Here is a 16509-nt window from a genome sequence, read left to right on the forward strand (position 1 = left end):
GAGGGAGCCTGAAATATGCTGGCTGTCAGGGCAGGAGGGTGGCCTGGTGGCAGCAGGTGTTGGGGGATCCTGGAATCGCACAAACATTGCGTTCGGGCCTATGGGGCCTGCATAGCCAGTAGAGAGGATCTCACAAGGACTCAAGTTGTGTGAATTTGGGATGCTCTGAGTTAGAATAAAGTCAGTTTTTATAGTAATGATCCCTAACACTGATGACAGGGACGAGCCCACAAAATCCCAGTTCTGGACAGCTCCTGAGGGTGGCTACAGGGGATGACAGTACCTAAACAAAGCTCGTCCGAACATCCGAGGGTGTGCACCCAGCCCAGCAAAGACTGTCAAAGCCTTCGGAAACCTTGTCCACTCTCCTCCCACTGAGGCACGGGAAGGAGAACTGGCTGCCGCCCCCCCGGGTGTTCCGGGAGCACTCTCAATCCTGGGTGTGGACGCATAGTCCACTGAAGGCTGAAGGACAAAGTAAGGGTAAGGTGGACCAGGATGTGCAGGCAACAGAACAATCACACTGAAGCAGCCAAGCAGGGACACAGCAACTAGAGACTGTCCTAACAGGTTAGATCAGAAAGACCGCCGAGCCCTCCTGAAGCATCTTCGAGCTATCTGAGAAGGGAGCTGATGCTACACGGAGCTTCTAACAACCCAGCAGACCTTGCTAAGAGAGTGGGAAGGGCAAGCTCTCCCGGGGGGAATGATGTTGGCCCTCAGACCCTGACTGCCTGGCATCCGTGCCTGGGTACAGACTGAAGGTCAAGCACTGTCAGCCATGTGATGCTGGCCTGTGTCACGGCCTCCTGCCATGCCACCCAGGGTAAGGAAGGCAATGTGGAAGTTAGAGTGCCAAGAACAGTGCCCAGCACACAGCATGCCCTCTGGAATTCCTGGAATTACTGTTCCCTCACAACAGCCTTGGAAGACAGCTCACGCTGTCTCCATTCGATAGAGAAGGAAACGAATTGGAGAGGGTAAGTGAATCTGACAGGCAGGTGGTTGCAGCTTAGGGAGGGTTAAACTCACATCAGAGCTGCCCGAGGCTTACGCTCTCTCCACAACCTGGCCTGGGGTTTGTCAACATCACCTGGAGGACAAGCACAAGCTGTCTGTCCCCTCTCCTCTGCAGCCAGCACCCAGTGTGAGACTCAGCAGCCAGCGTGAGGTCCAGCATCCAGTGTGAGGCCCAGCACCCAGTGTGAGGCCCAGCACTCAGTGTGAGGCCCAGCACTCAGTGTGAGGCCTAGCACCCAGTGTGGTGCCCAGCACCCAGCGTGAGGCCCTGCACCCAGTGTGAGGCCCACCACCCAGCGTGAGGTCCAGCACCCAGCGTGGGGCCTAGCACTCAGTGTGAGGCCTAGCACCCAGTGTGGTGCCCAGCACCCAGCGTGAGGCCCAGCACCCAGCATGGTGCCCAGCACTCAGTGTGAGGCCCAGCACCCGGTGTGAGGCCCAGCACCCAGCATGGGGTCCAGCACCCAGCGTGGGGTCCAGCATGGGGCAGCTCTACTACACAGGCGGGGGAGAGGCAGACATGCTATGCTCCTGCCCTTGGTCCTGGGAGCACCTCACCAGACCAAAGCTCCCTTCCTGGCCCTTCAGCTCACTGTGCCCCAGCTTTCACAGAGAGCATGGGGAACCCCTAGGTTCCATCGCTGAGGCAGGTCACAATGCCTTCACTGCCTTGAGACTGCCTTGAACCTTCTGTCCCGAAACCCTGAGAAAAGAGAATCTGGTCCTAAGAAAATGTAACTGCCTGAAGTTGAGAATGTTGTGCAAAACCTCTGCATCTTGTTTGAAAGGAAACAAAAGAGCACACACCAGCACTGTTACCTGGCAGCAACAGGCAAGATACTAATCTGAGACAGTGTGGCCAGAAAGGTGCTTTGCTTGCGGTCTGGGGTTGCTGAGGAATCAGGCTGGGCCAGAGAGGGCAGAGCACGGGCCAGAAAAGTACAAAGCCCCCTTTCCCATCACAGTGAGGAAGAGGGCTTGGCCAGAAACAGGTGTGTGGCTGGGGAGGGCCAGGGTCTGCCTAGCAGGAATAGGACGGAGGGTGCAGACACTGCTCAGAGTCTGGGCCAGCAGTGGGGTACAGTGCACACCCAGACCGAGCAGACTGGGGGTGAGTCACAGCGGCACAGGGTGGTGGGCAGTGCCAGATGCCTTGGGATCTTAGCCCTGCCACTTAGCACTGTGCATTGAGGCAAGGCAGGCAATCTCTGTAACAGGGCAAGGGTCCCCTCGCTGGGCTGCTTCGGGCACACTTCAAATCTGATTACACTTAAATCAGTTGGGGTCACTGGAACTGATGCCTTCACATCTGCCTGTGACCGGAAGGCTCAGAGGAGGCTACTGGCAGGCTACAGGTGACTGCCTCATCCCAGGGCTTTAAAGGGACCCACCCACCCCCACTTGCCAGGTAATTCCCACACTGTGAGATTTGGCAATCTGAGTAAATTCCCACCACAGACCATGTGTGGCAGCCAGACCTCAATTTGGGGCAGTTTGGTAATGGTGAGGGCACTGCTAACTTGCTGGCCCACGATCACTCCCAACTCTGCACCAATATTATCAAGGACACCCAAGTGCCAGGCAGCATGCTCCCACCAGTGGCTGGATGGTGTGGGTGGGCTGAAGGCCTTGTCCTCATTTAGTCCATGCACAGATGAGGGCCTGAGGAATAAGGAGGCAAACTGCAGGGTGCGGGGTGCATGCTCCGGGAGGGAACTCAGGGATGGAGCAGGGTAGGGCAGTCAGCAAAGCCCCTGGGGCACTGGGCTGGGGCCGGATGTGAGGCCAGAAGAGGGCAATGGAGGGCAGGCTGGGCAGGGGCACCCAGCTTAGAGGGCAGCGAGAGAACTGACACCCAGGTGAGAGGAGAGAGCAGGAGAAGGTGGGAGGGGTCAGGGAAAAGGAGTGGGGGACAGGTGGCCCTGGCAGCTGATGACAGTCACGGTCCCTAGAGGCTGCCCAGGTGAGCAGGTAACGCCCCGTCTGAACTGTACAAGTCCCCAGCCACAGAGGCCTCGGGGGTCAGGCAGCCCCCACTGCTCTCACCCCAGGCACGCGGCCTCAGTGGCTGCAGGTGGGAAACACACTGCGTGGAGGATACTCAAGGACGTCCAGGTCATGTTACTGATGATGCTGCCACTGCATGGGGATGCAGCCACCAAGTCCTGCCTCCACGCCTTTTTGGAACAACAACCACACAGCTGGGACAGTGCTGGCCCAGGCTTATCTCCTGTTCTCAGGAAGGCCTTCCATGGGTGTGTTTGGTTAAACTTTTAATCATTGTGGAGAAGACCATGCTGAGATTCAGCCAGGTGAGGCAACCTGGCCATGGTCACGTGGCCCGGAGGGGGCGACATAGGGCCAAGGCCCCAACACACCCAGTTCCAGAACTGGGACTTGGCACAGGCTTGGTTGATTCAGTGACTCGGCAAACAAGAGCAAAAACACCTCTTTTTACATAGAAAAGAAAGGGCAGGGTGGCCTCGCACCCACCCCGCTCCTGCCTACCATGCAAAGGTGCTAAACCAGGGACGCGGACGCAAAGCAAGCCAAGCACTGGGGACACAGCCCAACCTGGGTAACAGGTCAACAAAAGGTTCACCAGACGATTGTTTCTGCTCAACTCAGAAAAGCCAAGAACTCTTCTAAAACTGCAGAGCAACTCGGCTGCCCTGGCCAGCTCAGCAGGAGGTAGCTGAGCTAACCCTGGGATGCACCTCAAGGCCCGTCTGTGCCCCAGGCAGCCATGGCCATGCACTCCATGAGTCCCAGTCCCAAGTATAGCCCGACAAGGTGCAAGTTCCTCTTGGCTCAGATCGAGCTGGCTTGGCCTCTCAGCTGCCTCTTTCCAACAGGAAGAATTAGAAAGCAGAACAAAACCTTCAGTGACATCAGTCTCACTTCCTTGGACTTTGGTTACGACAGGCGTGTTCCAAATGTCCAGAGAGCCGCAGGTGAACATCCCAAGCAAAGATTCAGGGCAGGGGTCACAACGAAGCCCGCACCACAGGACCCTGGCAACACAAGCTGCCCTGGCCATTCGGTCTCAAGGAAGAGCTAACTGCTTATCAGAGAGGCCGGTTTACCCGCCCATGGGCCAGTGCCCTCGCCAGAGGAGGCAGCATTCAACCCTCACCTGATATAGTCCAAACGCTGTCAGGGGCGGGTTCCAGTCCTTTAGGATTAAAACTGGACAGATTCTCCCATAAATCATCTGCTTTTAAAAAGGCCAACGCCTCGGAGGAAAAGGCAGCACAGAGCGCGGACAGGAAATCACCAAGATGAAGTGCATGTGAGACCGCTGACCTCTTCGTGGGTGATCAAAGTGTAATTAGTAACAAGATGTCACCTTCCACGAGACCCTACTGTGTGGGCAGCCCCAGTTTTCGGGAAGCATACTTCAGGCAGAGGACCACGTGTAGTAAACAGGCAACAGTTCAGAACAGGAATTCGCACAGGCTTTCTGGAAAGAGAAGTTGTCTCATGCAAGAAACACTTTAAAAATATGTATTCCTCTTCAGAATGTAATTCTTTTCCTAAGTCTGACACATCTGCCCTCCCAGCTCTCGGAGCCAGCGCGACCAAGACTGAGCAAGGCGGGGCAGAGACCCAACAGAACCACAACAAACTCCTAAAGGCAGGGAGTCTGGTTGACCTTCCTTTCTGTATAAATGTCCTTGGGGGTATTTGAAAAACTGAATGCATGAGCGGGGAGTGCAGGGAGAAGCCCAGGGAGGGCAGGGGTGAGCAATGGCAACCAGGAAAACCGCTTAGACCCCTCAGGACCTGATACTGCCTGAAGGCAAAGGGGCACCTATGGGACACCTCTGCGACAAACACGTGCACTTGGCAACCCCGTGCCTACTGTCCTCATGCGTGTCCTAAGAGGAACGAAGATAGAGCTATGCATTCTGGTCTGCCCTGGGGTTTCTCCAGCTCATGTATAAGCTCACACACACACACACACACACACACACACACACACACACACACACACATGCATTTATGCACACACTCCCTTGTACTTCCAAAGAGGCAACACAAGCATTTTTAAAAAATATGTCTTCACCCTTTTGGAATGAAATTTGGGGGCCTGGCATGATGGCTCAACTGGCTAATCCTCCCCTTGCAAGCATCGGGATTCCCACATGGATGCCAGTTCATGTCCCAGCTGTTCTACTTCCCATCTAGCTCCCTGCTGTGGTCTTGGGAAGCAATGGAGGATTGCCCAACTCCTTGGGACTCTGCAGCTGCATGGGAGACTTGCAAGAAGGTGCTGGTTCCTGGCTTCAGATCAGCTCGGCTCCAGCCGTTGTACCCATTTGGGGAGTGAACCGTGGATGGAAGAACTTTCTGCCTCTCCTTCTCCCTGTAAATCTGACTTTCCAATAAAAATAAATGTGTCTTTGGAAAAAATGAAATGCGATTTGGAATATGAGCTACAAACACCTGGCAATTTCTAAAATAATCATTACAATGGTACAAAAAAGCAAGGAAATAAAATCCTGTCTAAATCAATATGTGAGTGTTGGGGCACAGCTACGTGAGAAGCCATTATGAAAGATATATGAGCCACTGTGTCTTTCCATAACATATAGGTATATCGCTTCTCCTTGGGAGATATGTCCTAGAAGAGTCAGCATACATGAACAAGCAAAAATTACGTTTGTGATTATGGAAAAAATGAAGGCCAATTCCAGCCTACAAATATGCCCAGTGAACATCAGACAGTCATACGGGGTAATGCTTTGCTCCCCACCCAACACTTCTAATATTCTCTGTCCCTCCCTGAGCCCTGTCCATCACTGCAGATCACACTCCATACACTTCCAAGACGTCCACTAGGGGGCGCTGCATAGCCACTATGGGACCAATGGCAAAGGTTCACCCCTCTCTCACAGACGCTAAGGCTCCAACCCAGAGCCATCCAAGGACGCACTGCAGCAGGACTACAAAGGGACTGGGGAGTGCAGGCAGGGAACGGCTGTCGCTTTTAGACCCTGTGTTGGGGCACCTTGTTAGGCTTTCAGAGGTCCCATGGAATCCTGCCACCAACTTCACAGACCAACACTGGCATTACCCCTTTTTTCAGATAAAGAATCTACATTTACATTTAAGGCAGGTTGGGCTACTGTTCGCCAGCCCTGTTTTTGGAGGTGATCGAACCCAGTTTTATCCAGTGCTTTTTCCATTCCCCTTCAGGGCTTTGGGACTGCAAGAGTCCTTGCTTCACAGCTCAGCTCAGGAGAACCACGCCCGGGAGGCATTCTATCTAAAAAGCAGCTCACAGAGAGAAAGGTGGCTCAATTTCAACTTCTTGGGCCTTCTGGCCAGTCAGTGTATGGCTGTAGCCAGAAGGGTTTAGGCGTCTCTGAACACAGGAAGTGGAGACTGGGGATGAAGTCACTGCCCGCCTTTCCCCAGAAGGACAGTGGGAGGCAGCGGAGGGGGAGCCTGGCCTGAGCCACCAGGGGGCGCTGCAGGAAAGGCGCCCAGGGCACCCCAGCCCTTGTTTTGGAGGGTAAGTGACATCACAACCACAGGCCCCACACCAGCTGGGCTGCTCCCTGGGACTGAGGCCTGAGGCGGGTGTTTGAAGAGGGGACCCAGTTTTGCAATTCACATGCACCTCTCTCTCCTCTCTCTCTCTCTCCATGAAACCATGACTAAGCACTTTCCACAGGAGCTCTATTGCATCAGACATCATGTTCAGGAAAAGGAAATATTAATAGCCCCTGCTTGCTGCCTCCCTCTACCCACTCCCTTCACGAGGCCAGCAGGGCCTGTTTGCTGGTGGCAGTGTAGAGGTCCTAGCCTTACCATGATGCACTCTGTCACAACACACTCTGAAGAGATCTGCTCAGGGCGCCTGTCAGACGGCAACCCACAAAACAGAGCAGAGCCGGCCCAACTCGGCTGCTCCAGGGGCTCCCTCCTTTTTTTTCCCCCAAGCGCTGTGCAGAAACACCTGTAAAACAGCATGGGCTCTGCCTGCAGTGACAGTGCCTGGGCCCGATCCCCACTTTACAACCTCCCTGGTGTGCCTCTGGGCAGGACCTGACCTCTCTCTCGGTCCTCTGGTTAAAAGGAACATGACAGTACCCAGCAGGTGGGGTGGCCACGAGCAGTAAGAATTCCAGTGCAGAGCAAAGAGCAGCACCTGGCCCAGGACAAGGCATTCATTCACCAAGCCATCTTGACTGCCATGCCTCGGCTGAGGGCGACCGTTCACCTCCCAGAGAGGGAGCCAGGTGGAGTGCAGAGCGGGGAGGTGGCCTAGCAACGCCACCTGCAGATTTCTTGAATTGAACCATGCCATGCCTGCACACCTTTGTCCTGCATTGCTACGGAAGGCAGATCTGGGTCAGTGAGACACGTGGCCAAGAGGCAGATTTGGAGTCAAAAAAAAAAAAAAAAAAGATTCGGCAAGTCAGAGAGTCAGAGGTGTCCACAGAAGGGGAACAGGAGGCCTGCCACAACAGGTGTCCCAGGGGGATCGGGAGGCTCTCTCTTGGCCAGCAGAAGTGACCCTGATGCCCCCTCCTATCTCTTTGATAAGGAGCCAATGATAAGGGCAGGGCACAAATGAGTGCTGATGGCCGGGCGTGCCCTGAGAGCAGCAGAGTGGACTTTGGCCAGGTCTTCCCAAACCCAACCTTCAGGCCTTTCACTCAGTGCTCTCAGAGCACCCCTTGGTGGTGGCAGTGACCAAGTGACTGAGGAAGCCAGCAGGGCCAGGTGCCAGGACAGTAACTCAGAGAAATGACACTGCCTTAATTTGTAGGACCTAAAGACACTACCGCAGTTGCCAGTCCTTCCCTGTGGGCCTGGGGGAGGCTGGGAGCAGGGCCACTGCACAGGCTGTGACGGAGACAAGAAGCCCGGGGGAGGCTATCACTTAGGGCCACTCACAGCCCTCATCTCGGGTGAGGGCTCAGGGCTCCTGACCACCCAACACGCACAACCCTGAACCTGGCTCTCACTGAAGGAATTCCGCTGGGCCAAGCTGCAGAAGCTGAAGGTGTTGAGATGCACTGGACAGGCTGGAAGCAAGAGACAAAGAACCAGGAAGCGGAAGACCTACTACCTGAAAACCAGTTCAAAGCTGAGGTCCCAGGCTGCATCTTCTATCATGAAACACTGCTACTTTTATAAACCATAAAAACCAAGCACAGTTTAAAAACTGGAAATTATTTTACCACCACCAACAAAAAACATTACTGGCTTGTGTTGAAGGATTAATACAAATCTAATGAAAAAAAAAAGCGTGGTGAGAGGTGGTGGCTCAACAGGCTAATCCTCAGCCTTGTAGTATGGGCATCCCTAAATGGCACTGATTTCTGTCTCAGCTGCAACACTTCTGATCCAGCTCCCTGCTGTGGCGTGGGAAGGCGGTGAACGACGGCACAAAGCCTTGGGACCCTGCGCCTGCATGGGAGATCTAGAAGAGGCTCCTGGCTCCTACATGTGAATCAGCTCAGCTCCAGCTGTTGCATTTGGGGGAATGAACCAATGGATGGAAAACCTCTCTCTGTCTTTCCTTTCTCTGTATAAATCTGCCTTTCCAATAAAAATAAATAAATCTTTAAAAAAGAAAAAAAGAAGGCCTGTGATTCCCAAAGTTAAGCTCCTCTGATATTTGCCAACTATGTTATGGCTACCATGAATTCTGAGAAATGAAGGTTGGTGAGTGGCCGTTAGGATCCGGAGATCAAGGGGGGAACTGTATGGAGGGATCCTGGGACTTCCTATGTACTCCTTTCATCATTTCCCACCTGGGAAGCTGTCTGAGAGTCGCCGTCCAACCCACTGGCAAGAGGAGGCACATACAGCACTGACTGGCCCAGGGCTCCCTCCCCTTGCTATGGAGCTAAGCTGCCGCTGGACCTGCCCACACCTCCTACTTTCTGCCCTGTCCACAGCCAGCCAGCCAGGCCAGATCACTCTCTCCTGGCCCACTTCCCTCCTCAGAAGCCACTGGCTGCCGGTCTGGCCTTGAGGTGACTTCTTGCATGTATTTACAGCCCATCCTCCTTTGTGAAGCTTTCTCTGGGCCCCTACGACCTGGCCTCAGAAAGAGAACTGGTACCCAGAGCCCAGCTGGGCTGCGGCCACACTGACAGGGGGTGCAGGGAGAGACACAAAGGCAAGTTGCACTTACATCCCAGTCCCAGGCCACTGCCTTCGGTGTCTGCCTGCTGAGTTTAGAGAGCCAGAGGGGGGACTGTCACAATCAGCTATCACGTTCTTACCAACAGAATGTGATGCCAAGGGGGATTCAGCGGCACACACAGGGAGAAGACCACCATGCACGGTGGCTGTTCTGGCCATGCAGGGTGAAGGGACTGCAACACAGCACTGCTGTTCCAGGAAAGGGCAGGGCATTCCGTGGAACTCGGGATTGCCTGTCCCTGGCCTGTGCTCCAGCCCTTTGCTCCCTTTGGCATTCCTGTGAAATCTCCACCGTCCATTCCCAGGGCTCCTGCAGAACTGCCTGCCTCGTTCATCTTCGCTGCTACCCACCGCTCACTGCCCTCCTACTTCCAACGCTTGGCAAATGGGCTGCATACCTTTTTCCATCAGAAAATATCACAGCCTCTACAGAGCTTTCCCCAAGAGTAGCAGAGAGCAAACTGATGTTACTCTCACCTTGTTATCCAAATACCCAGATCTCTAAATCCTCCCCGCTCCATTTCCACTGCTCAACTGATCTTTAATGGGTTTGGAATTTGGTCAACTACACACACACAGTGGCTGTTAGACTGCTGTGGCATTAGTCTGAAATGCAGAAGTTAGATCTGTTGCATCCCTGGCAAGGAAGACAGCACAGAGACCTCCCTGTCCCCTGCCCTCTGCTCTCATGGCTTGCCAGGACTCCTGAGCATGCCACTCTCCTCTCTGGGCCTGTTTCCTGTTGATGGGAGATGGAGTTGAACCGCAGGGTCTCAGGTCCCAGTCAACTCTCATGCAACATGAGATGGCTGTGGGCAGACAGCAGCAGCCCTGCATGCCTGCCTTGGCTCATCCCCTCAGGGCTGGCCTCCCCGGGACAGCACTGTGTGACTCCCCTGTATGACACAGACCTGCCATGGCAATGAGTGGAAACCCTAACACGGGTCTTCAGTGCTACGGGATGTGTATTTGTGAGCTAAGTACAATGGACAATGAAGAGTGGTTTTTATCTCCCTTTGAGAACATAAGTATACTCTTCTATATTTATACCTTCCATCTCCTGATTTAGACGGGGAAGAACTTTCTCTGATCAGTGTTCACTTGCCAATAATTCCACTCCACATCTAAATGAAGAATAGGAGTCATATAAGTTCACAGATTGAATGGATGGCTGATTTACAAAGCCCTTAAAGCTGTGGCTGCTGGTCGATGCTGGCAGCCACATCGCCAGATATGGCACGCTCTGCAATGATGCGAGTGTTTTTTTTTTTTTCCAAGTAACTTGGTCCTCCTTCTGGGATGAGGCGAGGGGAAAATGGAATTTGTTAAAAATAAATTGAGATTTAGTGGCTTTTCAGCCTTCTGTTGCTAGTTGCTCAAAATATTCTATAAATAAGAGAAGCCCCGCCCTAATGTGTGCACTGTAAACACCCACGGACATTCAGTGCCAACTTCTTCCGATGATGACCCCGCGCCTGTTGCCAAGCTACTGCAAGGACCTACTTGAAAGGCGGCCATCTAGGCCATTTCCTGATTAAGCTGCCCTGTAGCAAGGCACCGAGGTCTGCTGCTTTGGCATCGTATCTAGTCTCAAATAATTGCTCCATGTTCTGGAAATTAAGCCTTTTCCTTGTGATAGAATTACAACATAGAGGTGAGCGAAGTGCTCAGCCACCCACCCGTGCCTGGCTGTGTTTAAGATCCTAGGCCATCACATGCTGAATTCAATCAGGTAGCCGAAGCACACTGACAGAGGCATCTCTCATGGCACCTGCTGAGCTGAAATCAAGGTCAGACGGAAATGGGTCACTCGTCGGTAGGACAGGTGAGTCAGGTGTGGCCTGCCCTTCTATTCAGCAGTTTCCTCACTCTTCAGTTGGGCTGCTGCTGCCCAAAGCTGAAGTGGTCACCGAAGCATCCACACCACACCCATGCAAGGGGCCATGTGTTGGCCTCAGGTATATGGCTATCTGCTCTGTGGTTCATGAGCCACTGCATGAGTTGGGGCTGGCCCAGCCATCAGGTTTGTGGAGCCCTAAAAAATGCAAGCAGGCATTGGGAACCTGCACTGGACCAAGTTCTCAGTGAAAGAGAACAGACTCCTAGTTCCTTAGAAACCAGAAGGCTCAAGACAGTGCAGCAGAACAGGGCTCCGGCTGGAGACTCCGCACCGAGGCTTGTCACGCAGTTTGCGCTCAGTGGACAGCAATCAGGTGAGGAACACGCAGTCACACTGGCTCTGAGGGCCTTCAAAGGCCTGGGGACCCGGCACCAGCTCCCTGTCCCCAGGAGCCTGGATTTTAAATGAGAAGCCCACTGTTGAACAAGCTCTGCCCAGGAAAGAACCAACGCATGCCAGACTCAAAGATCAGGACTAGGAGGGGTGGAACACTTTTAAAAGCAGGAGTCCTGCAGGACATGGGTCCTGGGGCTGAAGTGGGGGGACAAGGGCCACAAAACATTAAGAGAGGTGCCCCCAAAGTGGCCCTTCCCATGACGCTCACACGCCACCTCCCACTCCCACTGCTGGCTGCGGCTCTCGCTCTACTGGAACGATGCAGTGCAGCAGAGCACGCTGTAGACTGCTTCCGCAGTGACACAGACCGTGACTGGCTTTTCAGAGGCGTTCAACAAGCACTCTCTGAGGAAACAAATGCAGGCCTGCCTTTGTGGAATGGAGTTCTGAAGACCAAGTTCCCTTAATCTCCACAGGCCTGTGATGAGGGGAAACCAGGAGTTGTACATGAAAAGAATCAAGGCTCAGAGAGGGCAGGTTTTCCCTAGGCCTGCACAGCTAATAAATGCTGGTGCTAGAATTCCAAGCCAGACATAGAGAGCCCTAACCCTGGTTTTCTTTTTTTTTATTATTATTATTATTTTTTTATTGGAAAGGCAGATATACAGAGAGGAGAGACAGAAAGGAAGATCTTCTGTCTGATGATTCACTCCCTAAGTGAGCGCAACGGCCGATCCGAAGCCAGGAGACTCTTCCGGGTCTCCCACATGGGTGCAGGGTCCCAAAGCTTTGTGCTGTCCTCGACTGCTTTCCCAGGTCACAAGCAGGGAGCTGGAAGGGAAGCGGGGCTGCTGGGATTAGAACCAGTGCCCATACGGGATCCCGGGCGTGCAAGGTGAGGACCTTAACCACTTGCGCCATCGCGCCGGGCCCAACCCTGGTTTTCTAACACACATCCAATCCTTTTATAATGTAGGGGGGGGAAAAAAAACAAGAAAAACAATGTTGAAGAAAAAAACTGTTCATCACCCAGTAGTTTTACATCAAATCATGGACTGATTTAGTTCCTGCGCTCAACAGCCAGGGCTTGTGTCCAGCTAGAGAGGCCCTGCTGGCACAGCCAGAGAAGGGGCAGGAAGCCCGGCCGCTTTGTGGGAAGATTCTGTCCCTGCCTTTAGGCGAGGCTTCACATGCCAGCAGGGAGCAGAGCGCAGTAGCAAGAAAAGTCATTTTCCCTGCCGCTGTCTGAAACAGCAGGCTTGGTCCACAGTTCACGGGTAAGGTTCCGAGGTTACAAGACTGAAGCTGGGAAATGAGTATGCCTGAAATCTGCCTTTTCCCAAACCTATACCTTAAAAACAGAAGGTGGCAGGATGAGGGGTAACATACGTTTTGAAGTTGAAATCTTAAAAATGTTTGAGCTGTAGAGATTACACTCATCTAAGTTCAGTGTACCTGCCCCCTAAACCCTTACGACCGACCACCTGTGAGTCACAGTTGGAGTTCTAGTCTGGTGTTTCGGGGGCTAAGAGCCCCACGTGGTCCATCTCAAGATGCAGGATGCGGCTTACATTTTTCACATTTTACATTTTTCAGCAGGTCGGCCTCATACAAAGGGCAAGGCTGGCTGTAGCATGAATGCATTTCTCAAAGATGGTAAATAACCACTAATGATTAATAGTGTCAACAAAACAGGTATTTCCAAATGCCACTAGGCTATTGTGTCCAACAGGCTTCCAATACAAACATTCCTGGGTGTGGATGGGGGAGCAGCCCCATGACTAAAGAGCTTCACCTTCCGGATACCAAGGATGCAACAAGGACCCCTGTGGTGGCTTCACGGAAAGTGTGCCATCCATAGCACTGGACTTGGGAATAGCTGTCATGTGTGGGCTCTGTCCTGGATCTGTGACTCAGACTGCAGCCATGGCCACCAGCCTTCCTGCCATCACTGCTGTTTGACTTACACAGCCTGGCTGACACAAACCACTCCCAGAGAAGACCACCCAGCTCTCCCAGCCATGGGGACCATGCTGACCATCAGGGAAGCTCATCCAAGCTCTTGCCCAGGCAACCCAGTTTGCTCTTGCAAACTGCCCAGGAACTGCAAAGAGATCTTTGGCAGAAGGGACTGAGACACTGCTGAGCCTTCACTCGACCTGCTGCCCGGATGGAGACAAATGGTACAACCCGAGACTGGTGGAGCAACCTCAGTGACCACCAACTGTTGGGTGAGATGAACTTGGGAGCAAGAGCGTGGGACAGAAGGATGACGGCAGCCTTCAGAGCCAGTCCGGGCTCCACCTACACAACAGCCGCGAGGCCTTGGGATGGAGGTGAGCGAGGCGATGACAACACTATCTGCGATGAGCCATTATTTACTGACAGCCCAACGTCTAGCACATAGTAAGCGAGTACTTACATACTTATGAAATAACACATTATATCTCGCTGAAATTTCACAGCAACCCCAGGAACTCTCTCTACACAATTTCATTCCTGTTTTCTAAAACCAGAAAAGGAAGGATCAAAAGCCTACGTAGCACACCCTGGGGCCACAGAGAGCTGGGACTGGATTCCCTATCCAGTGCCTTGAAGCCCACACTCTTAACCATGCAACTTTCCTCTGTCACCAAGCCTTAGCTTCCTCACCTGTGGAAGGGGCCAACAGGGCGGGACACAGAAGGCACAGGGAGTGCCTGGCACAGTGCCCAATGCTCTCCCAGTGCTCTGTGAGTGCCTTGGGTTCTTCCCAGGACCCCTGGGAGGGAGAGCAGAAGTGGAGATGAACACGTGGCTATACCCTGCACAGGGCTCACTGAGCACAATTAGGGGCTGTGGGTCTAGGAGCCGGGGACGACACAACTGTGCTGACGGACAGAGACACCTTAGCATCATAGAGTGGAAGCAGTGCACTCAGAGAAGAAAGGGCTTCCAACAAATCCTGGGAGGAATCTGAAATATCTGGACAAAGGAACAATTCAAATCCAAAAGAAAGTTTGCAAAAGGCAGTAACAGATACCACAGTCAGGCCTGTCCCAGGAACATGTGCTCTAGAGATGCGAGGAAGAGCAAGGGCTCCTATGCACGGCTGTCGCAAGAGAGATGCTGGATTTCTGGTTGTCAGTAATCCCCATATGGAACTTGAGCAGAGTCTCGGTATTTTTAAAACCTGAGTTATTTATTTTAGAGACAGAGATCTGCTACCCATTGGTTCACTCTCCATAGTTCCATAATGGCCCAAACTGAATTAATGCCAAGCATTTAATTCAGGTCGTCCACTTGGGTGACAAGGATCCAAGAACTTGAGCCATCACTTGCCACCTCCTAGGATGTGCATCAGCAGGAAGCAGGGATTGGAAGCAGAGTCAGGACTAGGAACTCAGATTCTTTGATACAGGATGCAGGCATGACAAACAGCAGCTCACTGATGGGCCCAGTGCTGCCCCCTCATCCCTGCCCCGAGGCATTCTTTAAAGCAGAGCATTTTTAGAGCAACTCTGTCCTGAAATCAAATAGGAAGAAATACAGCTGCTGCTCCAGGAAGTACCACAGCTTTCATGAGCCGTGTGGTATGACAAGATCCATGGCCCCACCTGCAGGAAGGACACTCATCCTCTGTCGCCACTGATGCCACCACCCAGACGACTGCCTCGGTGAGAAGGCTGATGGGGTGGTATAGGCGGCAGTGTCACTCCTCAGTGAGAAGGCTGACGGGGTGGCTGCGGGCAGCAGAGTCACTCCTCAGAGAGCCAACAGCCCTGCAGAAGGCATGCATCGCAGAGCCCGAGTTGGCCTGGTGAGGGAAACAGCACGGCTTGTGGCTAGCCCCTCCGCAGGCTAGCTCATCCCCTCCTGCTTATCTTAGGAAGGCAAGACTACCAAGTCATCCCAATGGAAATCAAAGATGCCCAAAGGTCTTCAGGTCCTGCTCTCTGTCCCCTCTTCTCTGGCACAAGACTCAGCATCCATTTCCTGGACCATTTTAACAGCCTTCAAAGCAGCTCTGTTGCCTCCCTCCCACGGCTCAGCCCCCGCACTGCCACCAGCTGGCTTTCTAAAATAAAACTGCTGACCACGCCACTCACCTCCTGAAAGATGGCTACTAGATGTGCGCTGCTTGCAGAGAAACCTCCCAAGTTCCAGCTCGCACGCATGCGTGGGTAGGCACGAACTCATTCACTCGTTCATCTACCCATTAAACGTCTCATGGTCACTACCCACGCACCAGGCAGGATTTTCAGTCCCTGCGTGTGGAATTTGATAAGGCAAGGAACCTCACCATGGATTAATATTCTAGTAGGGTAAGACAAACAGTGGATGAGAAGACAAATAACATAGCATAAAGTCAAGTACCGATGAGAGTTGGTGGAGACAACCCAGGGAGAGAAGTCAGGGACTGTGGAAGGGGAGAGGAGAGATGGGGGCCTTTAGAAGGTGACAGAGAGCACTTGAACACAGCCAGAACTGACGTGAGTCAGCGAAGACACGGGTGGGGGCGGGCAAACCAATCCAGGCTGAGGACAAGCACAGAGTCCTGGGGCAAAAGTGAAGAGGGGGATTAGCAAGAATGATGCAGCAGCTGAAATGGAGAAAGGCAGAGCACTGAGAGTTGAGATCAGAGAACAGGAGCTGGCAAGCCACAGACAGGAGTTGGGAGTTGGAAAAATGTCAGAAAGCCACCAAGGAGTTAATAGGGGTGAGATATGAACTAATTTTTTTTACCAAAGACTTTTGGTTTGCATCACAGTGGGTTAAGCCGCTACTTGGACACCTGCATCCCTTCTCAGAGTCAGCTAGTTTGAGACTTGGCTACTATGCTTCTGCTCCAACTCTCTGCTCATGGCTCTGCGAGACAGCACATGACGGCTCAGGTTTTGTCCTTGTCATCCACCTGGGAGATCCAGAGCTCCTGGCTTTTGGCCTGGGCCTGGCCCAGCCCTGTTTGATGGGAGCAGAGGGCTGGGGGAAATTGGGGAATGAATCTGCAGCTAAAGCTCTCTCTCCCTGAGTGTCTGTATTTCCCTCTCTCTTTTTCTCTCTCTCCCCTGGCCTTTCCAACAAATAAACAGATCAATACA

At 53.0% G+C, this 16509-nt stretch overlaps 1 protein-coding gene across 13 annotated transcripts in view; it reads right to left on the reverse strand.

Annotated features, from left to right (window-relative positions):
- Positions 1-16509, reverse strand: part of ARNTL (aryl hydrocarbon receptor nuclear translocator like) — a 106569-nt gene that overhangs the window by 41423 nt on the left and 48637 nt on the right. The window contains exon 3 of one of the 13 annotated variants that reach the window (XM_040989078.1): positions 3811-3819. The exons of the other annotated variants lie outside the window; for them this stretch is intronic. Within the exon in view, the coding sequence (XP_040845012.1) occupies positions 3811-3819 (9 nt within the window). The remainder of the gene's footprint in view (positions 1-3810; positions 3820-16509) is intronic. 13 annotated transcript variants of the gene reach the window in all.

Source organism: Ochotona curzoniae, unplaced genomic scaffold, assembly GCF_017591425.1.
Source record: "Ochotona curzoniae isolate NIBS_2020 unplaced genomic scaffold, NIBS_Ocur_1.0 contig_517, whole genome shotgun sequence".
NCBI classification, from domain to species: Eukaryota; Metazoa; Chordata; class Mammalia; order Lagomorpha; family Ochotonidae; genus Ochotona; species Ochotona curzoniae.